At 34.6% G+C, this 23978-nt stretch overlaps 1 protein-coding gene across 1 annotated transcript; it reads left to right on the top strand.

The window, feature by feature from the left end:
• The first annotated feature begins 110 nt into the window (after positions 1 to 110).
• On the top strand, positions 111 to 20024 carry LOC145910699 (uncharacterized). Its single transcript, XM_082997893.1, has 50 exons — positions 111 to 207; positions 519 to 704; positions 760 to 837; positions 1183 to 1365; positions 1698 to 1970; positions 2207 to 2312; positions 2364 to 2551; positions 2636 to 2750; positions 3696 to 3886; positions 4040 to 4151; positions 4956 to 5146; positions 5206 to 5317; positions 5628 to 5800; positions 5859 to 5970; positions 6260 to 6459; positions 6519 to 6630; positions 7573 to 7772; positions 7907 to 8027; positions 8110 to 8297; positions 8364 to 8499; positions 8683 to 8918; positions 9409 to 9520; positions 9589 to 9779; positions 9838 to 9952; positions 10217 to 10401; positions 10661 to 10772; positions 11136 to 11332; positions 11524 to 11817; positions 11891 to 12067; positions 12233 to 12361; positions 12425 to 12645; positions 12748 to 12909; positions 13153 to 13366; positions 13683 to 13779; positions 14203 to 14282; positions 14341 to 14459; positions 14688 to 14784; positions 14850 to 14923; positions 15376 to 15510; positions 15801 to 15944; positions 16367 to 16521; positions 16648 to 16783; positions 17045 to 17148; positions 17265 to 17371; positions 17549 to 17592; positions 17998 to 18111; positions 18181 to 18297; positions 18429 to 18568; positions 19065 to 19200; positions 19386 to 20024. The coding sequence occupies exons 1-50, from the start codon at positions 153 to 155 to the stop codon at positions 19455 to 19457; spliced, it is 7248 nt and encodes a 2415-aa protein (XP_082854019.1). The 5' UTR covers positions 111 to 152; the 3' UTR covers positions 19458 to 20024.
• Positions 20025 to 23978: the final 3954 nt, after the last annotated feature.

Here is a 23978-nt window from a genome sequence, read left to right as displayed (position 1 = left end):
GAGGATGTTGATCTTAAAGGTGGGTGGAGACGAAAAAAATATAATGTTGTAAGACATAAATAAATGTTTGCTCTGTATTCAATCTTGAAGCATTTGTTGCATTGGTGTGTAGCAAATGTATGTTGGGTAGAGTAATTTAGCGCCTGCCAAGTATGTATAGAAATATTGTTTTATCTGCGTTGATGTTCAGTTTTGCAATAAAATGTGGTGAGTCTTGATCAGACATTTATTTTGCCACTTTTCTAAAAAATTTGTTGATTTTACAATTGAATCTAATGTACACATACCACTGGCATCAGTTTGGATGCAAGCAATTTGTATATGAGAACAATTTTTGTCATCTAAATTGTCTGAAATTGATATGAAAGTTTGTCATCTATTGCATAGTATTATTTTGTATGGCACTCTATTATGTTTTTTAAATAAACTTTATTGTTGCTGAACTAGTTTGGAACCTTTTAGCAAGTGAAATTGATTTTCAGATGCATGTGCATCATGTACCTGTATTTGGGTTTTAGATGGGTCAGCATGTCAAGGTCGTTATTATGTTCTTTCCACCACAACTGCAACATATACAAATGCTCAAACAACTTGTACAAATGAAGGTGGGGAACTGACAAGTATTCCTGATGAAGAAACTCACAACCAACTTGTGGCACAAGTTAATGGAATTGGTGATGCTTGGGGCTCCAGTGAAGCAGTTGGTAAACCCTGACATTCACTGAATTTATCTGTTGTACTTAATGTACATTTTCACAGCTGCGTACACTGGAGGTCATAAAGTGGGGAATCAATTTCAATGGCAAGATGGAACTGTTTATGCCCGTATAAGTACTGGTATGTATTGACATTCAGATTACTTTGGTGAAAGTACCTTAGAATCACACAAAAACAACTAAAGGGAACATGTTTTGATTAGTGTGGTTACTAGCACTACACAAATATGAAATTTCAATTTCTTTGAGACATTCACACAGGTTATTTCCTTCATTGAAAAAAGTCTAAATGTGTGTTGCTTATTTATGTATTGTACAGGTGTTTAATTGTTCAGGCTTTAATAAAAATTATAAAATATTGTATAATCTATATAATATTTTTTAAAGGAAAAATAGTGATACCCAAATTTTATGTCAACCTGCTTTTGTTGTGTTTTTGTTCATTGGTAAACTATTTCATGTCAAGGTACTACTTGGAGCAACACTGGATATGCAAATTGGTTTACTGATCAAACCCACACAACAAATACACCATCAAATGGTGGAGATTGCATGACATTTTATGGATTATACAAAAGTGGGGTTCGTACTTGGACATGGCGTGATCTTCAATGCAATGTCCCACGATTTTACATTTGTTCACATACAGGTGAGTGCTTTTTTGATTTCCTAATTAATTTAGTGCAAATAACATCAGATTAATATGCAGTTTTATTTGACATGCGAACTGCATTGACAACATACTTACCTTTCATCTAGTATGTATTAGTGTGTACCAGTAGAGTGTACCAGTGTACCAGTAGAGAATTCATGTCATACAATAGTTAAAGCAAAGCATTAAAAATCATAACATTGCACCGAATAATGTTTTAATTTTTAAACTAAACTAACGTTTTGTTTTAATTTTAATATTTAACATGAATATGGTAAATGAGCACTTTTGAAAGTATGTGCACAGGAAGCAAACATTTTTTGCTTTAGGTGAAAGAGTAATTTCAGTGGATAAACCAACATACAGTGCTGTACCTGGACAACAGTTTACCATCATAATATCAATATCCCACCTACATATACAACCACTTGATCTATACCACAAGTTTAATGATGGAAGCAAAACCATTATTACAAGTGGTTTTACTGGAACAAGTCATACTTATACTCTCACTATGCCTTCAAGTTCTAATTCAATCACAATCAGTGGTGAAAGTTCTGTAACATCATGTTCTATATCTGCCACCAGTCAACTTAAACAAGGTAAACTTTATTGTATCTAATTACTTAAAGATCGATTTTATCAATCTGGCAATGTTAAATTTAATCTAGATGTACCAACAATGTTGTAAATTGTTATCTGTATTGTGTGTTGTGATACATTGTTGGGTGGGACATTTAAAAGCATGAAGTGATTTAATTTCAAAAAAACAAAAAAAAATTTAAGTGGCGTTAATTTAAACTTGATATTTTCTCTAATTCAAGCTGAACATTTTTAGTTAAAACAACATTATCAACAACATCAATAGTGGCAACTTCCAGTTCAACCCAACAAGTAACTTGTGCAGCAACTGGTTACTCAAACCCACAAGCAAGATGGTTCAGGTAACAATCCTTCCCTTCTTATAACAAGTTCCATGAGTTTATCTGTTACAGAGGAACTAACCAAGTTGTCACATCATCATCATCATCATCATCCAACATTTACCAAAGTAGCAGTGTCACTGCTCAATCAATTCTCTACATACAAAGTAGCACTGTAGGAAGTGATGGGGGACAATATGTGTGTAGAGCAACAAACTGGAATGGCGGTGGAAATACTGACAGTACATTAACTGTTGATGGTAAGAAAATTGAAAAGTCTGTCTGGTTTTTTATGTCCTTAATCATAAACATCACAAATTCTAATTTACGTTAATTGTTCAAAGTTCATGCAAGCATTCAAACATCTCCATCTTTACATGTTTTCACAATTGGAGTTCAACAAATATTTACATGTACTTCACATGGTTACCCGATACCAACTCAAATAACATGGATGAGGTGGGTTGTAATATATATATATATATAATAAGAAAAAGAAAATTTTTTGATGGAAAGGATTTTGCATTGACTTTTCAAATTTTCTCTTATTTGTATAATAGTTGCAGTTTTACATTGTATGTAGGATCATCATTCTGAGACTCATTTCAGCCTGTTGCTACAGAACAGTTCCCTTTGTAATATGGCCATTTTTTCTTTAAGCTAAAGATATAAGTCTAGTCAACCTCAAACTGTGCACATCACTTTTATTTGTGCCCAGATTGGATAGTTTGTAATTTGCACAGAGGATTTTTTTTTCAAATCTTAATTGTGTAGGGCAGTGATTTTCAACCGGTGTTCTGCAGAACAACAGTGCTCCGTGAATAATCAGGTGTTCCGCAAAAAAATTATTAGTTTGACTGATGTTCCGTGGAACATGGGTAAAAAATCACTTTTTTATGAAAGTAATCATCCACTATCACCAATGTTTCAATGTTGTAAAACAATAAGATTCGTTTTGTAATAATAAGAATATAATTGCACGAGCCTGTTGCTGGTTGAATACAATGACGCAGTACTTTCAACAATTTGGTGTTCTGCAAGATTATTTTGATAGAAAAAGTGTTCCGTGAAGGTTGAAAAATACTAGTGTAGGGAATGCACACATAAACAGAACATTTTTTACATGTTTATGCATTAGCTAATTCTGTTGTGCTGATTTCGGTACTTTTTCAGAAAAGTGCTTGAATTTTTTCCTCATCTGGAATGGTGCCAACATAATTGCCTTGATTTAAAATTAGTGGTTGCTTGTTGTCATTTACAAGTTTCTCCAAAGCTTTATTTATGCCAAGTATATTTCATTGTTGATTTATTCATAGTATTGTAGTTACAAATGGTGTCTTACACTTTCAATGCAAAACTTGTGAAATTCTTTAAAGCTTTGCTTTGGCATTATTTTTTTTATAGAAATGGAGCCAGTGTAAGTTCCAGTGGAAACATTTACCAAACATCACAAGCAACAGCATCACCACAAAACAAAGTAGAAAGAAAACTTTATGTTACACTTCAAGATATTAGTGAGGCTGGACAATATACATGTAAAGTTTTAAGTAATGTTGCTGGTGGAAGTGATAAAACAAGCAACATACAAGTTCAAGGTAAGATTGAAGTAATTGACATATTTTTTGTGTTAATAGTTGCTTTCATACTTTTTACCATTTTTAAGTTTAAAATAGGTAAGTTTAAAATATTATCAAAATAATGAACGGGTCTTACTTGCCCTTTATGTATATTCCTGTTTTTTCTTTTAGTTGCTGCAGACATTAACACAACTCCAGTATTGGAAGTAACCACAGTTGGTGAGCAGAAAATATTCACATGTACTTCATATGGATTTCCTACACCTCAAATAACATGGCAGAGGTAGGAGATATATAATGTTGGAATGCAAACTTTATGTACACTCCAGTTTTTTTAAATAGCCAGTTACCATGCATATGTCCAGTAACACCATTTTTTTAGGAAAATTTGTGTGCTTACACACCACCTTGGCAACAATAAACCCCGTTAAACCACTGAGTTCCTGTAGATTAGTTAGTAGAGCATTGGGCCTGGTTAGCTCAGGGTCGTGAGTTTAAACCTCACCAGGAGCTTGATTTTTCAAATCTTGATCTGAATTGTTAGGAAAAAGTGGCTGATCCAGCTAGGCTGCAATGCCTGGGCTGCCAAGCCTACAAACCTAATAATCTCAATACAGTAGCTGTGATCGCCAAGTAAGGACCTGCGCATTTTGCCAATCATACCATTGCATGAAACATTACTGCATTGTTTTTCTTGAGAATTTTGTATTGCTTTAAAAATGATGCAAAAAACATAATTTGTGCATTAAGGTACTGTGATCTTACTGTTATTTTGTTTAACAATTCCTACTTATGCTGTCCCAAATCACGATTTTTTGCAAAAACGCCTGTTACATGTTAGTTTAACAAAAGTTACCAAGGTTACCAACAAAAATGGAAAGTTAACTTCATTGAATATTTATCATGCAACAGAGCGTGATTTTCCGTGAGGAAATCATATGCATGTGGGCACCTAACTCTATAACCTCTAAGGTTTTTTCGGTGCCCATGCCATTTAAACTTTTTTATGTATGTTTAGTTTATCCTTTGAAACTTTGCTCGAAATAAACATGATTTTCTTTCATTTTAAAACCATTTTGTTTTTTAGAAATGGAATCAGTGTAAGTTCCAGTGGAAATATCCAGCAAACATCACAAGTAACAACATCATCACCAAACAAAGTAGAAAGAAAACTTTATGTTACACTTCAAGATATTAGTGTGGCTGGACAATATACATGTAAAGTTTCAAGTAATGTTGCTGGTGGAAGTGATAAAACAAGTAACATACAAGTTCAAGGTAATATTTTAGTTAGCTTTCTTCGGTAAACAGACACTTACCTGTTACATTCTCTTCAGTTGCTGCTTCTATCAATACATCTCCAACCTCACTTGTTGTCACATTTGGAGTTCAACAAATATTTACATGTACTTCCGGTGGATTTCCTTTACCACAAGTTACTTGGATGAAGTAAGTAAACATGATTAGTTGTTTTCAAAGTTTCAAAAAAATTTATGCTGGCTGGTAAACTGTTGGTTATCTGAAAATGTTGTTAATTGTTTTTTTATTTAATTTAGTTTGTCTTTTCATGAATATATGTAAGCAGATTTACCATAATATAAATATAAAACATATTTTTGTAAATATTACAATGTTGCAACATCTTGGAGGTTATGCTACATATGTGACAATTGTTTTGAGTTATTTCCTTTCTGTGCCTTAAAGTTAATTACACATAAACTGAACTGAATATTATATTTAGCTGACTGTGATTTTGCAGAGGCTTGCTTGAAATTGGTTCTGGAAATATTCAACAACGAACAACAACATCACAAAACACAAAAACAGCAGAACTTATTGTTACACTTCAAGATATTAGTGAGGCTGGACAATATACATGCCTAGTTTCAAGTAATATTACTGGCAATAAAACAAGTGACATACAAGTTCAAGGTAAGAGTTAAAGAATTAATCTATCACTTTTACTTGTGTAACTTATATTTATGATTAGTTGCTGCAAACATCAGCACATCACCAACCTCACATGTTTTCACATCTGCAAGTCAACAAATATTCACATGTACTTCATATGGTTATCCCACACCTCAAATATTATGGATGAGGTAAAATCAAATAACATTTTTGTTAACAAGTCCACTTTTATTTGTCACTGAAAACAAAAACTGGCCCATATTGCCGAAAGCATTAGCGTTTTTGTACACTGACTAAGTTATGAGTAAATTCATCACTATGTGCTATATATTTTGTCATTACTTCAAAGCAAAGTTTTCATTTTTTTTAGTGACTAATAAAAAGTAAGTATTTCATCATTTTGAACAGTTATATTTCATTTGACAAGTTTCTTTCTGGCATTTTAGAAATATTTAAACCTTGTTTTTTCTTACTTGTCAGAAATGAAGCTAATGTTAGTTTCAATAATATCAGTGGAAATATTCACCAAACATCACAAGTAACAACATCATCACAAAACAAAGTAGAAAGAAAACTTTATGTTACACTTCAAGATATTAGTGTGGCTGGACAATATACATGTAAAGTTTCAAGTAATGTTGCTGGTGGAAGTGATAAAACAAGTAACATACAAGTTCAAGGTAATATTTTAGTTAGCTTTCTTCGGTAAACAGACACTTACCTGTTACATTCTCTTCAGTTGCTGCTTCTATCAATACATCTCCAACCTCACTTGTTGTCACATTTGGAGTTCAACAAATATTTACATGTACTTCCGGTGGATTTCCTTTACCACAAGTTACTTGGATGAAGTAAGTAAACATGATTAGTTGTTTTCAAAGTTTCAAAAAAATTTATGCTGGCTGGTAAACTGTTGGTTATCTGAAAATGTTGTTAATTGTTTTTTTATTTAATTTAGTTTGTCTTTTCATGAATATATGTAAGCAGATTTACCATAATATAAATATAAAACATATTTTTGTAAATATTACAATGTTGCAACATCTTGGAGGTTATGCTACATATGTGACAATTGTTTTGAGTTATTTCCTTTCTGTGCCTTAAAGTTAATTACACATAAACTGAACTGAATATTATATTTAGCTGACTGTGATTTTGCAGAGGCTTGCTTGAAATTGGTTCTGGAAATATTCAACAACGAACAACAACATCACAAAACACAAAAACAGCAGAACTTATTGTTACACTTCAAGATATTAGTGAGGCTGGACAATATACATGCCTAGTTTCAAGTAATATTACTGGCAATAAAACAAGTGACATACAAGTTCAAGGTAAGAGTTAAAGAATTAATCTATCACTTTTACTTGTGTAACTTATATTTATGATTAGTTGCTGCAAACATCAGCACATCACCAACCTCACATGTTTTCACATCTGCAAGTCAACAAATATTCACATGTACTTCATATGGTTATCCCACACCTCAAATATTATGGATGAGGTAAAATCAAATAACATTTTTGTTAACAAGTCCACTTTTATTTGTCACTGAAAACAAAAACTGGCCCATATTGCCGAAAGCATTAGCGTTTTTGTACACTGACTAAGTTATGAGTAAATTCATCACTATGTGCTATATATTTTGTCATTACTTCAAAGCAAAGTTTTCATTTTTTTTAGTGACTAATAAAAAGTAAGTATTTCATCATTTTGAACAGTTATATTTCATTTGACAAGTTTCTTTCTGGCATTTTAGAAATATTTAAACCTTGTTTTTTCTTACTTGTCAGAAATGAAGCTAATGTTAGTTTCAATAATATCAGTGGAAATATTCACCAAACATCACAAGTAACAACATCATCACAAAACAAAGTAGAAAGAAAACTTTATGTTACACTTCAAGATATTAGTGAGGCTGGACAATATACATGTAAAGTTTCAAGTAATGTTGCTGATGGAAGTGATAAAACAAGCAACATACAAGTTCAAGGTAAGATTGAAGTAATTGACACACTTCTTGTGGTAATAGTTGCTGCCATACTTTTTATCAAATTTTCGTAATATTATGTTATTTAAATTTCTTAAGTGCATTGCAGTAAACATCAATTCTTTTGTATGCATTAGGTTTGGAAAACATTACCACCTCCCCAACATTCAAAGTTTTTACATTGGGAGAAACAAATGTTTTTGAATGTACTTTTATTTCCTATCTCAGTTTAAAGGTCAATGCTGTATTTTGGACCAGGTACTATTAAATACTTTGAACTTGTTATCATTTGTTGTATCCTCATGTGGAAAGATAAGGCAATAAAGCTAATATTTTACAGGAATGGAGTGAATATAAGCACTTCATCAAATGGTGGAATTTACCAAACTACTATGGTCAAAGTTGAAAGAAATATAACCAGAAAACTTTATGTTAAACTAAGCCATGTTAGTGAGGCTGGTAATTATACTTGTACCACCATAAGAACAGACAGTGGACCTACATTTAGCAGTAACATACAAATTCATGGTAAGGAATCCAAAAGCATGGTTTGTTTGTAAACTTCAAAATTGTGAAAACAACGTATTGTCACAGTTGCTGCAAACATCAGCACGTCTCCATCTTCACATATATTTACTCCTGGAAACAAACAAATATTCACATGCACATCATATGGTTTTCCCATACCTCAAATATCATGGTTCAGGTTTGTTAACAATACTTATCTCTAGCCAATAGGACTCTTAATTCCAACATGTTTATGTGCTAGTTTAGTTTTGATACAAAAATGCTATACATGCATGTTTATAGATTAAAACATGTGTACAATATGTATAAGTTGCTTGCCTGTTACACGCATTTCTAATTTCAATATGTATATGTGCTTGTTTAATATTAACAATAAACTTTGCAGTTTTTTTATTATTTATTATGCATGTTCAATTGTTCATAGAGGTGAAAATAGTCTTCGGGAATTGAAATCTAAAAATATTTACCAAAAACCACAAGTAGACTCACTTTCACTTAACAAAGCTGTGAGAGAACTTAATGTTACTTATCAATATATTGAAGATGCAGATATTTATACATGTAAAGTGTCAAGTAATGTTGCTGGTGGAAGTAATAAAACAAGTAACATACAAGTTCAAGGTAGGAAATGTTGACAAATTATTTTCTAAGGTATTGTTGACAAAGGTTTAGATTTGGAAAAAAATAACACTGTTTAAATACTCAAATATTGTTGGGAAAAATGTTTTGAAATAGACTTAAAATCTTAAAAAATTTGAAATTAAAACAAGAAATGTTTCAAAAACCATGGACTGGATGAATTTAGCAGTGTTTAATTTTTTTTTTGCACTGTTGAATATAGAAGCATTATAGCTTTGCCCTTTAAACTTTTTAAAACTCTTTCTTATAATCTTCAACATGAATATTCACAATTGTGTTTGATTTTCTACGTACTTTTCTGGTAAGCTGTACATCATATAGTGTATTGTTATGGATTTGTGGATTGTTATCTGTGACATTGGGAGATGCAAAACATGTGATATTTAAGTTACATAGGTTAAAACATTGTTTTTTCTTAAATTTTTTGTTCTGCAAAGATTATTATCTCTGCTAAATAAATATTTTTTTAAAGTTTCAACAAATATCAGCGCCTATCCAAAGAGTCAAGTTGTTACATTTGGAAAACCAGCAATATTTGAATGTTCAACATTCGGATTTCCAAGAAATATTCCGAACTGGTTTAGGTAAGCATCTGCAGATCTGCATACATGAGCACAGTTATAGCATCAAGAAATGCAACAATGTATTACAGAAATGAAAAACAAATAAGTTTGAAACCCGGCGACATTGTAATTGAGAAACTGGAAAAATATTGGTCAATTCAAAAATTTGTGAGAAAACTTAACATTACACTTCAACATATTAATGAGAGTGGAAATTACACATGCCGAGTTAGCAGTAACCTTGGTGGTGGATTTTTGCATGAAAATATTCAAGTTCAAGGTGAAGTTGTGGTTTGTATGTAACCTTGTGAGGTTGTAATGTGCATTCTTTTCATTAGTTGCTGCAAACATCTCGATTTCAACACACAAGATATTGGTGAATGAATACAATGAGGTGTTTACAGTTGGGTGTGTTTCTTATGGATTTCCTACACCCACTCTTAACTGGATCAGGTAAGCAGTTTGTGTATTTATTTTTTATTTTCAGATTTATTTGGATTGGAATGGTAAAAACTTGTTCCTTTCTCCAAACTTTTATGATTTTTTTAGTCCTGGTAGTTTTTCGAAAAATCTTTGTTCTATTTGATTATGATCTGTTCAACTGTTTTTATTCAGTAGTGGGTTTTATTAAAAAAAAATTAATATAAACACTGAATTTATATTTGTTTTAGAATTTGTGCTATATAATAATAAAATGTAACAGTCTATTTTTAACAGAAATAATAGCTCTGTGACAAGCAGTATGTCTTCACTTGTCCATCAAACCTTGACTGTGGATGTTTTTAAAGTTACATCGTTGTTAACTTTAACTTACACAAGCATATCTCAATCTGGAAAATACCATTGTTTTGTGAATAATGTCCCTGGTGTTAAAGATGTCAATAACACACTTTTGGTTGAAGGTATGGACCATTTTTTGTGTAGATGAAGATCACTTCAATATGCAATAAAATTGGAAATTTTGAATAAAGGAATATGTGTTATTATCGTTTTGTTATAGTTTTTACTGTTTAAAAACAATTTATTTTAAATTGAAATTACCACCTTGTCAGTGTTGTTAATGTAGACATGTGTCAAACTAAAATTATAAAAAACACCAAAAAATAATGTTCAAAATATACCTATTTCATTTGGTAATAATGATAGCAACATATATTGCAGATAAAGTAAACATATCTCTCAGTAGTAATGTAACTGTGATAAAGGATGGAGAAGGAACAAATATAACTTGTACATCATATGGATTTCCAAGACCTGCTATACATTGGACAAGGTACTGCTGCATATTTTAATGATTGGTACCTGCTGTAATTTGATATCTCAACAACTTCCTGTTTTAGCTCTTGAAAATTAGCAGGCCATGGAGGCATAACAACGTTTACATAATTGCGCATAATGTTTGTGATTACCAGGTTTTATGTGGTTTGGGCAAGTTAAACCCATAAAATTACTTCCTACCTTCATACAAGTTATCTTGATATAGTTGCAGTGAACCTATTAACTGTAAACTATTCTATGTTGTGCCACTATTTCTCACTACCACATGATCAGGCTGCCACTTTGATGGAGTTATTCAAATATGATTACATTTAATCAAAAAAAATATCATGTATACTTTAACTGTGCACTGTTTTAGGCATGGAATCAATATATCATTTAACCAAAGCACCTTGATCTATCAAACACAACCAGAGTCAACTAAATACAAAACAACTTCTGCATTGGTTATAACATCAGCTTCACTTGATGATTCTGGTCAATATGTTTGTAATGCTAGCCAGATGCTTCACAACGGAACTGAAATTAAAGTTTTTGATAAATTGAAAATTGATGGTAAATATTTTTTTTGCAATAGATTCTTTAGTCTGATTTATTTTTGCTGATATTTCTAATGTGATTTTTGTATCTTTATGGTATAGTTTCCTAAATGTAAGGTAAAACTATTTTAGTTATAATACCTTTTTTTAAAGGAAGATTGGCATTTATTGGTGTTTGTATGACAAGTATTGTTTCCATATTTGTAGTTGGGCCAATTTACAAAAACTCCACTGCACACAAAACCTTCAGTCAACTTCAAAACTTCACTTGTACATTTGTTGGACGACCAACACCTGTTGTGAGTTGGAGAATTAATACAAAGATTATACAAGGAGATAACAGTGACCCAGCTGTTATATCATCATCAAGCAGTGGACATCAAATTGTTTCAACACTTTCCTTACAAAGTTCTGTGATATTTGGTCCAAACTCAACTATTGAATGTTGGGCTTCAAATGAATTTGGAAGTTCAAAGACAAACAACTTTATCTTTAACAATGGTACAAATAATTTGGAATCAAGTGCTAATAATATAGTTCAAGGAAATGCTCGTTTAACTCCATGTGTATTCAGATTTACAAATAGACAATGGTCAGTATTTTGTTGTGGGAAGTTCTGAAAAGAACCTCACAGATGCCCTGAATGAATGCAAGAACCGAGGTGGTATTATTCCCTCAATACATTTTCTCAAGAGTTTGAGTTTGCAGGAAAAGTGGTTTCACAAACTGAACAACAGTGTTTGGGTCGATGGTGAGATTGATTTGGATGAATTGTAATTTTTGCCAATTGACCATAATTAGACCATTGGTAACATATAGTTATAAATTACAATTCCACAGATCTTTTTTAGTAAATAAATGCATAAAAACTTTTACAAAAAATGTTTACTATTAAATTTATTTTTGCCAATTTCAGGCACTAATCCAACAACCAATAATACTTTGACAAAACTTGGATCTGAGGAATGCAGTGTTATTGATGAAAGTGGTCAAATAAGAAATGAAAGTTGTGATGAAACAAATTTGTTTCTGTGTACATTTCCAAGTATTATTTAGAGTATTTCTGTTTTATTTATTTTGAGACAACTGAACCTTTTCATAATCACAGATGTTGAGATTATTGAAACAAGCAAGTGTTATTATGACAAAGTTGTTGTAAAGTGGAGAGATGGGACAAAATACAATGGAACAATAACTTACACCTTATCTGTGTTTAACTCCAACATGTCAGTTAACATCAGCAAACAGATCACACAAAACTCAACATCAAACTATGAATATTCAACATCTGTTGAAAATCTTCCAACTGACACAAACTTCACTATCAAAGTAACTCTTTTGTACTTTTCTGCACATAAATTATCTGTGAAATGCTTTTATAGAACAAGCCTACATTACAACCTGAAAACTTTTTTTGTATTGTTTTACCAGGTAAGGCCCTTTCCCACCTACTCTGTGATCAGCTTTAGTGAAAAAACTTCACAAACAATCATGCTGTCGAACATTGCCAGTTTAAAGTTACAAGAATCTGATAAATGCAGAGTTGATGTTGTGGTTTCTGAAATATTTGTTGGGATAATCAACCAAGTTAAGGTCAGTGGATCAAGCTTTTTAGTTATATTCAAATGCTTTTTGTTGGTGCAGTGTATCCAAACCCTTACCTATAAGGCCTGCCAAATCCTCCCCGAAACTTAAGGAGCCTGTTACTTAAAGCTGCTTATCTAGACATGGCAATTATACCAGTGTCCTTACAAGTTTCCTGTCGAATTTAACATAGTTTGTTAAACTAACTACTTAATCCAAATACTTTCCAGTTCAAGTTATGTGTTTAATCAGGTGAAAGTGGCAACATTTACCAAATCGGGGCCAAACTTGAATGAAACGAACCTTTTTCCACCATCGTCATGGTCGCAAGTTATACAACTAGGACATGGGGATTATGTAAATGCAACATATCAAGTCTTATCAAATGAATGTCCACAAACTGTTTACAATGCAAATGGAAGCTGTTTCAGGGATAAATCGGGCAGTGACACACAGATTAATCACCGTAAGATATTGCGTGTCCTTTTCTCATGTAGTAAAGTGTGTTTTGTGTGTGGATGTATTTTGTTCGCATTTTATTATTTTTGGAATGAAACTACTGACCTTTCCAACTTTAAGTGGCCCTGAAAAAAAACGGAACTCAAGTATCAAATTTGTCACCGTTTTAATGAGCTATGATTAATCAAACCTGGAAAGTCAGCAATCTTCTTTGTCTGCGGTTTTATATCCTTGCTTCCACATGTTGCTTGTTTTACCACATTATAATATGGTCTATGTTGATAACGTTTCGGTCACTTACACATCACCGTATGTTCTTGCAGCTCCTTCTGAACCTCCATCGAATCTTGTTTCCACCATCGTCGGACCTGTGTTGGCCGGAGTTTTATTGCTGCTAATTGTCGTTATTGTTTACAAAAGGCGAGTAACAAAATTAACGTAGCAAAAATCACTATAGGCATTATGAAGCAGAAAACCTCTTTGATGTTCATTCATTGGGATCTTAATATTTCTGTTCCCTTACGTGGTTTATCCGCCGAAAACACGTGTGGTGAATGTTGCCCGTTCAAATACGTTTATTGTAGTTTATTTATCCACACAACAATTAGATTCCCATTTCCATATTGTCATAGTCTTTGTACTCAGATGTGTTCTAAACATGGTACTATGGAAATAATGCCGTTCTATTTATTTCTGAGTCCGGTAGAGTAAAAACAAACACATCCCATTACCCACATGTTTATTAAGCAGTTTATATGTATTGTGTGGGTAGTAACATGTCCTGTTTTAATAACTGTATTTACTATGTGTATATGCAACAAACCTATGTTTAACTTTGCGCAGACGTAAAATCCAGTCCTGGGATGTTGGCCGGAGACTCACGTTAAGAAGAAGGTTCAGCGATCTCGACATACAACCTTCAAGTAAGCAAAACCCTACGCTGTGCTCGACACCACAAAGGCCAAGTTATTATGTTCACAGACAATATTCTCACAGCGCAAGTTGATGTGAATCCAAATCCTATTCCCGTGGATCAACTTGAAGATTTCTTCACCAATAGTTTCAACAGCGAACACGCCAAATTAACTCTTCATTTCAATGTACGTTTGTTGTAATATATTTGGGAGGCTTTGTATACAGAAATACCCGTAAATCGAACTTTTACCAAGTACAGGATTAATGAAGATCCACTACTTTTTAACACAGTCTATCGCTTTATAGATACTTCCATGTTATTTAGCTAGAAAGCAATTGTCATCTTAACACTAAATTCTGTCACAAGGTTTATTCACAGTTATTGCGACCAAATCCGTTTGTTCTATTTGTAGAGAATTATAGAATTGAGCAAGAAATTCGTTGAAAATACCAAGGAAGGGAAAAGCCAGGAAAACACGAAGAAAAATCGATACAAGAATATTTTGCCGTGTAAATATGGATGTTTTTTAAATGTTATTTAACAATATTTTAACCTTATGCCACTTTGCATACAGATGATTCCAACAGGATAATTCTCAATGGCACAGATGAAAACCCGAATGGATACATCAACGCATCCATGGTGGAGGTGAAGTACATAAGTAACTTATATTTGTAAAAATTTAACAGAAATAGTTCTCCTGAGGCGATCTCTAGCGTTTTGATTCTTGATACAAAAACATAGGCAGACTGCATGTAAGCCTATGCTGATATCAAGCACTCTGAATGGCATTTGTGTAATGATATATAATAACAAATGTCAAAGCTAATAAATTGCTATCCTTAGTGCTAGAGGTAAGCTGTCAGACCGACTGAAAAGGCTCGTGAACCATGGTTTATTAGCATAGTTTTTTTCAAGATTTCACTTTTTTTACACGCTACAAATGTTTTGCATCTTTCAATAATACACTTTATATTCTTTTGACGTTGTTTTTGCAAAGGCGAAAAACTCTGATTTGTTGACAAGTTTTGTATTCTTTGCTATATTTTGGGCTTCATGTTAGATTACTTAGCAATTGATTAAATGAAGCAAATTTTTAGGGTTACAGCAACCCTAATAAATGGATTGCGACCCAAGGTCCTACCGAAAAAACACTCGATGATTTCTGGTCAATGATCTGGAGTGAAAATGTTAAAGTGATCGTCATGTTGGCGAACCTTGTAGAGAAACAAAAGGTCAGATATGATGTTTGGTGTGTTTACGAACATTTTATTGTGGACTTACTTGTCGCAGAAACTTTGTTTTGCTTCTCTTGTTTAAACATAAAACTATAATCGTGGACCCATTGGATGTAGTTGGTTCCTGGTCGGATCTTAATTCATATTCACTTTGTAAAACAATCCGCTTTTGAGCCGTTGGAAGTATTAAGTGCGCAACGCTGTTGCTTCCTTTATATAGTATGCAAATCCAATTGACCTGTTCCAAAACTAGTTGAAGTTTTTAATTTATCCAATCTTTTCGTCAGAGCAAATGTTCAAAATACTGGCCTGACCCGGACTCCAGCCAACAATTCGGAAACATGAAAGTGTTCTTTACTGACGTAATAGACTGCGGTTCATACGTCATAAGGAAGTTTGGAATGGAGGATTTGTCTGATGATTACTTGTCGGTGAGAGCGGTGACCTTGTGACTTACTTTGTCTTACCCTTCTATATTTTATAAATGCTCTTTTTTGCTTCTTATAACGTACATGGCTGTACCTATATGACGTGACCATCAATGTTGTTGTTTAAATAGCGTGATTTCAATTGGTGTAAGCGGGGCTCACTAACAGTGCATATATGTTACATACTGTTTGCAATTCTCAACAAATGCTCGAGCGCAATTTCTTTCTGAACGTTTTTGTCCCATGTGGGTTTTAACAAAATCGTTTTTTACATCGCACATAATCTCTTCTGCTTCCCTCACTTCCACCAAGATTTTTTGTACCAGTGGAATTTAAATATCATTGTTGATGTAGTTTTCAAATCTCATTTAGGATCATACCTCTTACGGCTTCAACCAAAATGTCTCCACTTTTATCTTCTCCAGGAACGTAAAGTGGTGACTCAATATCACTTCACCACTTGGCCTGATCACGGCGTTCCAGCGACATCTAGTGGACTGTTGAGGTTCTGTATGGAAGTGAGGAACACTCTATCCGAAATACCACGATCCAAGTCATCTCCTGCTGTTGTTCATTGCAGGTAGAAATAAGATTTTAAATATAAAATAAAGGACTAAACCTAGATTTAGAAGTTTTGACATAAAATATTTGGTTGCTTTACAAAAAATAAACTTTGTCAGGAGATTGTGATCAATGATTGTTTTAGTGCTGGTGCGGGACGAACTGGAACGTTTATCGGACTTGATTATTTGATCGACCAAATGAATGAAACTCAAACTATTGACGTTTTTCACGTGGTCTACCAAATGAGGCAGCAGAGGATGGATATGGTTCAGACTGTGGTAAACCTTTATTCGGCATAAAAATAATCGTTCATCTGTATCAGCTGGACAACATATTAACCTTCACATGTATAACATTCAGTTATACATGTTGTAACAAAACCCATATGTTGTTCAGGTGTATTCAAAATAAACAATGGGTGTTTTCCTCCTAACAACCGTAAAATGCTCTAGTCTAGACAGTTGTAGGGCATTGCTGCAACCCAATTGTTAAAAAAAAGTTTAACCCTGTACAGAAATCCGTTCTCTTGTTGTTTTTAGAGGCAATATATTTTTCTCCATAAGTTGCTCTCTGAGCTTGCGATATTTGGAAGCACAGATCGTTCAATGGAAGAATTCTCATCGATTATTCAGGAAACAATTCAGTGAGTGGCAACCTATTATGACGTAACTATACCGACAACAAAAATTGAAACAGTTTGTTGTTAAGGCTGCCAGGCATATCATTCAATAATTCAGTAAACACATTTTATTTCTTCAGATCCCCGCTGAGCAACACAGTTGTCCTGGAGTTTGGAAACTTCAATCGTTTCTACAATGTTGAATCCACTTCGCCCATCACCATAGAAACCACCAACACCGTCACGTGTATGATGACGTATTTCGTGCTTGTAATATGTGCAATAAATTATAAGTGAAAAATTAATAATAGTGCAAATATTCCGATTTAAAAAACAATTTATTTCAAACCTGGGTCGTAATAAATGGAATATTTTTAAATTGGCTAAACTTGCTTCACATTTTGTTGAAATTTACTGATTTCAGATAAAACATCAACTATGGACATCGACTTCGCTTTCACTGTGGAGGTCAGGAAATATGTTTGCAGACAACTTGTCGCAGAGCTTTAAAATTGCTTGATTTTCTTCATTCCCGTAATCACACCAAAATTAACGTTTGTGATATTCCTCGATTATTCAAAGTTGACTGAAAAAAAGCGGAAATTGTGTTCACATTGCACTGCGTTTATAACGAATGTGACGTCATACTTATTTGCATACAACCTTTAAAATTGCTTGATTTTCTTCATTCCCATAATCACACCAAAATTAACGTTTAAGATATTCCTCGATTCTTCAAAGTTGACTGAAAAAAAGCAGAAATTGTGTTCACATTGCACTGCGTTTGCAACGAATGTGACGTCATACTTATTTGCGTACAACCACAACTTATGCGAATGATGGGATGTTCAAATAGTTTAAGTTTTGTTCCAGGGATATTTTCACCGGGACCAGATGATAGTTTTCAAGGAAATGAGCGATTGCAGCGTCAAATTTTGGAAACTGGTTATAGAGAGGAAACCGCAAGTGATAGTAGTTCTTCAAGACGTAAGTTTTTCGTATAAATTTGAATAATTCGTAAATACCTGATGGTTAAGTGACAGTGCATATTTGCAGGACGTTGACTGGTGGCCAGAAAAAGAAACGAGTTTTGAGCAGATCCATGTGACCGTGAATAAAGTATCGGATGACAGGAGCGTTTTGTCCATAAAAACTGTTTACCTTGAAGAAGAGGTAAAAAATATTCTTTCCTTAATGTGAAATAAAGCTGTTTTGTATAGAAGAGACTTTGTGGTGTTTAACTTGACTTTTTAACGATTTAAAAGGAGTTATTTTGCTTTGTTAAAAATCTATGTTCTGTGTAGTTGGAAGTTGAACAATTGAATTTCACCTCCTGGAAAAGCGATGACACTTTGAAGGACCCAAGCCTCCTGATCGAGTTGTTCCACATGATCAACTCCATAAGAAGTGGAGACAGGGTTAAGGATATCTTGATACTGGACAGGTTTGAAACAAAATTCTTACATATTTTAATTTTTAGTGGCTAGTTGTGAACAAAGCAATACGCATTCATTACAGCCATTCACTCAAAGCTTCTTGCTATTTTTCGTAATATAGTAGCTGTCTGATTATGGTGCTGAAGAACCCATACGTAGATGTGAAATTCGCCCGGCAAGTTGTACGCTATTTAACCTGAAAACAATATATCCATTGACATCTGAGCTCCAGCAACTCAGTCGAGTAAAGCCACGGTGTGCCCAGGGTCGAGAGTTCGATCCTCACCGGGTGCTTTATTTCCTATTTCTCGCTTCGACTTTTGACCCAGCTTAACTGCCATGCCAGTAAACATAATATCGTAGTTAATTTTGAAATATGTAACTTGGTATACAACATATTATCCAACTTGGTTTCTAAATCGTAACATTTTGCAAGACTTCTGATAGTACCCAGTACAAAAAACACAGAACAACGCGTTTAAATCTCTATGTTCGTCCAAACAGAAATGGTCTGACGAGATCTGGTGAATTTTGTGCTTTATGGAATCTCGTATCTCGGTTCAACGTTGAGAAGAAAGTTGATGTATTCCGGTCACTTAGAGATGTAAAGGAAATGTTGCCAGATCTTACTGTGGATGTTGTGAGTTTCCACAAATAATTTGAATTTTCATTGTAGAGGTTTTTAGTAACGTCACTATTCGCAAAAGTTAAATGTGTTAATGTATGTAGCGAAACTAACTGTGATGTTGTATTTTATTAAAGAAGCAAAGGCAGAACATACAATTTGTCTTCTCTGATATCCAATAGTTATTTGTTTTGTTCCAGGAGAACTACAAGGACTGTTACCTTGCCATGAAAAGTTACACCGATTCATGCACTGTTTACGCCAACTCCTAAACTTGCTTTGTTTTTTTTTCAATCGAGTGTAAAAATGTGATTCGTCTGCTTATTGTTCAAATGTAATAGTATGTAATATATTTATATAGCGTGTGGTTATGTGTATAACGTTTTAAATCACGATTGCTTGGCAAACGGGCTCTGGGTTGTCACGGTCTCTTATTGGTAAACTTCAATTCTAACCGTTTGGTTTAAATGTTTATTCTGTAGCTTAATTCTTAGTTAGAAGTAAGCCCAGTTGTTAAATTGTTCCGTCATATTAAGCTTAACCGTGTTTGACAAAGTTAAATTAAGGAAGTTGTTCGTGCAGGTCAAAGGTCAATCAAATTTATTGTATTTGAAACGCAAGCACTTGGTTTAAAATTTGCGCTTGTTGTAACGTATTAGTTTTGTTATTGTACATGGTTTTCAATCACACACTGGGTAGCCTTACCTTTGTTAAGAAAAAAACTCGGATTATGCATAGAATTTTAACAATTTATTCGTTTACCTGAAATGTCAACTTTAAAGTAATAGTCGTGCAATTATTATTTTCGTCGCGCAAACCTAACGTGCTTCTGCCAACTTTCCCCGAATGTTAATAAACAATATCATTGCTTTGGTTGCACTGCACAAGTATAGTTAACTGCATGCATTTTGTGACCGTTTGTCAAAACCTCACAACCCCCTTTGCTGAATGCGAAAGACAGAGATCAGCGTTATAACCACGTTAATTTAGCTGGGGAAGTGTGAACTAGCACATTTGTAAACAACTTGCCGTTTATTTCCGGATATAGCCCACCATATAACCACATGGAAATTTGGCAAATTGTTTGTGCGATCAATGGTATTCGTTTGTATAGCCTTTACGTTTGTATCATCTTTAAGAAATTGGGCTTCAAATTTTCAAAGTTTTGTATGAACATAGTAAAAGCGTACATAAAAATGCCCTGCAGAAGGTTAAAAATAACTAAATTTAAGAAATCGAAAGTAATATCTTCTATAGCATATAGAAATTGAAATATGTCGCATTCAGCTGATTGGATTAACTTCAGATAATTTCGGCGGTAAATTCAAAACTTCCATTTATTGAAAAGGAAGTTATTGTAGTCAAACATCCATCACAGGGAAAAAAAGCACAATCCACAAAATTGAGAAAGCAAAGATGGCGCAAAATTAAACTTTGGGTCTCATTGTTAAATAATTGTATTAAATCCAGAAAACCGATATTCCTATTATGTTTGTTTGTACTGGGCGAGTTGTTGCTGCATTGTTTATGTAAAAGTGCCTTAATTTACCAGAGGGATGTTAGTTGACAAAAAAAAAAACGCCAGTTAACAAAACTTTGAACGCGGGTTACTCGGGCACCTTACGAGGTAGCGCCATGATTTTTTTACACGATACAGATCATAGGCTGATCTTTCCAACGACACCAAATTTATTGGAAAAAAATGTATTCATATTCGGTTATTAATATCATATGCGTATTATGACATAAGTCGCGAAAACAAGATTCGCTTCGCTAAATTTTAAAGCATAACATTCTACGCGCTAAACCCTTTTAAACAATATCAAAACTTTTGAAAAATTCGCTGGGGCTTGTGCAGAAAAATGAATTTATATTTTTGAAACATGAAAAAAAGCATAACATTCTACGCGCTAAACCCTTTCAAACGATATCAAAACTTTTGAAAAATTCGCTGGGGCTTGTGCAGAAAAATGAATTTATATTTTTGAAACATGAAAAAGTATCGATTTTACCTTAATAACTTTTTTTATCGTTATGGCCCAAGTTTCAATTTACAACCATACGAAAGCCCAAAAATCAAGCTTTCCAAAAATATTAAACATGTCTAAAACACATTGAGCTGCCGCTGTACGAGCCGAATACACTTCAACCCTACACCCCCCACTGTAAACACGGTTTAGGGGTGCTCTGGTGCATACTTTCGCCGATAAATGTTGCTACAAAGCGAGTCGCAAGCTTTTCTTTTGCACAAACAACCTTATACCATCCCACTATCGAATGAAATCAAAGTTGAATCAATTCAGTCGGAGATGCTATGCTAAATCCAACGATTACTTACTCAAACCCGACCGTCGCCCGCCGCTTTTTTAAACCGCCAAGCCATATGTATGGGCGTCACGTACTTTCGCCGATAAATGTTGCTACAAAGCGAGTCGCAAGCTTTTCTTTTGCACAAACAACCTTATACCATCCCACTATCGAATGAAATCAAAGTTGAATCAATTCAGTCGGAGATGCTATGCTGAATCCAACGATTACTTACTCCAACCAGACCAATTACTATGAAAACTAACATTATTACATGTTCATATTATAAAATTGTGTTTGCAACATTTGTTTTTATAGATCAGTCGGCGAGCCGAGTGATCGGAATCAGCGAGGCTCAAGGCCGCGCGGCGGGCAGAGAGATCGGGGGCTACGAGGCTCAAGATCGGGCGGCGTGTTTTCTGATCGGCACAAATCGGGTAATTATAGATTCTTCAATATAAGCGAACACAAACAGAAAGTCATTCATTCTCATTGAGAAACCAATTGCAAACGGCGAAGCTACGACATACATTGAAAACTGGTTGAATGTTTGTACCCAGCCAAAGGTAAGAACTCTTTTTCGAGCATTGTTTATTGTTAATGTGTATAAATTTAACTTCGTTTACTTTTTTTGCAGCCATCAAGAGTGGAGAAGTACGGCCTTGGGATATCTGGGAAGCAGACAATGTGGCGGGTTCCCGTCAAAAGCAGCCGGAAACGGTTGCTGTATATTTCCGACAGCAATGCTCGGAAATACGTTTTGCCTTATGAGGTAAAACCATCTAATTCTTTTTCTTTTGATTTTGCAGCTTTAAGCATGCCTGGTGGTACCATCTGGCATGCAATACAGGAACTATCTTCATCTCCAATCGTGGAAGACGTCGAAGTTGTTGTCACAGGGTTTGGCACCAATGATGTTCTCGCAATGAAAGGTGACAACATGAAAGCTCTTGTCCGATTGGTAAGGACACTTTACCCATTCATCAAGGTATGTAGAAATACTATACATTACTTTGTGTCATTTAAACAATATACGTTCTAAGTATTTATACCCTATTTCGCGTTGCAGATTTTTCACACAGGAATTTTGCCTTCGACAAAAAAGCCACGTTTGGTTGTATCCCTTAACAAAGAGTTGAGGAAGTCAGCAGAAGAAGTGGAACTTCGGTTTATTGAGGGTGACATCCCATCCCGGTTACTTAGTAACGATGGCATCCATCTTTCAGATGAAGGACTACAACTTCTGCTGACACACGTGGAAAGGACTCTCCAATCACAGGAGGTGGTGGTCAAGGCTTCTATCCAGGATTTCCCCGAATTAAATGCGGGAACAGCGATAACGCCGGGTCCACTGTTGGTGAGTTTACATGTTTTTACAACAAAACTATAACAATAACGACATTATGTTACACTAGGAGTCCATGGAGCAGATGGAGCCGGTGAAAACAAGGCCAACATTTCTCGATATTGTTCAGGAAAAGACGCAGCAGGTAAATTATTACATAATATATCACAACCCACTGTATCGTAGTATAACTTGCAGTTAAACAAACTACATTTGTATTTGCTAGGTTGAAAAACCGTCATATGTACGGTTAGCTCCAGTACAGCGATCGGCTCCAGAGTACGATTGGCTCCAGAGGCCTTCCCAAATATGGGGAGGAGGAGGAGTATTGGATTCCAACCAACAAGACCTGCGGTCGTCCACCAAACTGCACACCAGACGACAACGGAATGTGACGGAAGCATCGGAGTCCGGATGGATGGTTGTAACAAGGCGAGGAGGAAGAACGTCGGGGTACTCGAGCAGCGAGGAGTTCCAGCCCAACCCATCACCAGAGGACATCGAGATGACCAGCCCAACACCAGAGGACACCGAGATGACCAACACCCCACTGAAGAAGTGTATGAAGAGAAAGAAGAAGAAGAAGAAGACGAGTCCTAACGCCAAGAAGACCGCGTCACCGCAGATGAAGTGCGCTCGAAGGGAAATTCCCGACAACAAGAACATCACGTCACCACCGATGAAGTGCGCTCGAAGGGAAACTCCCGACAACAAGAACATCACGTCACCACCGATGAAGTGCGCTCGAAGGGAAATTCCCGACAACAAGAACATCGCGTCACCACCGATGAAGTGTGCTCAAAGGGAAATTCCCGAGACCGTCTCGCCAACGTCTTGTAAGGAAAAGAAGAAACAAGGCAATTTAACAATTGATATATTTGTAAGAGCAATAACTACGTTCTCAACATTTGACCCTCACGCCCTCTCGTCGTGGCATGCTTTGGTTAGTTTTTTTTCTAAAAGAGGAATGTCAAACGCAGAACGTCGCAAAAAAGTTCGTAAACTTCAAAGATTTTGGGAACGCAATAGAATTGATATTGCAACGTCTCTTCGCGAATCATCATGTAGTTGTAATATTGTTGAACATGATAACGCCGAAGAACCTGTTTGCGCTGCTTGTCCATCCAATGTCGAATTTAAT

This window comes from Ascidia mentula, chromosome 8 (assembly GCF_947561715.1).
Source record: "Ascidia mentula chromosome 8, kaAscMent1.1, whole genome shotgun sequence".
Classification (NCBI taxonomy): Eukaryota; Metazoa; Chordata; class Ascidiacea; order Phlebobranchia; family Ascidiidae; genus Ascidia; species Ascidia mentula.
Note: the sequence above shows the minus strand (reverse complement) of the source record. Positions and strands in the feature narration are given on the sequence as shown.

Coding starts and splice junctions, on each gene's coding strand:
- LOC145910699 (XM_082997893.1), top strand. CDS start 153: ATGTATAGAAATATTGTTTTATCTGCGTTGATGTTCAGTTTTGCAATA. Junction 14,460..14,687: donor AATTAACTCTTCATTTCAAT/GTACGTTTGTTG, acceptor TTCTATTTGTAG/AGAATTATAGAATTGAGCAA. Junction 17,149..17,264: donor ATTATTCAGGAAACAATTCA/GTGAGTGGCAAC, acceptor TTATTTCTTCAG/ATCCCCGCTGAGCAACACAG.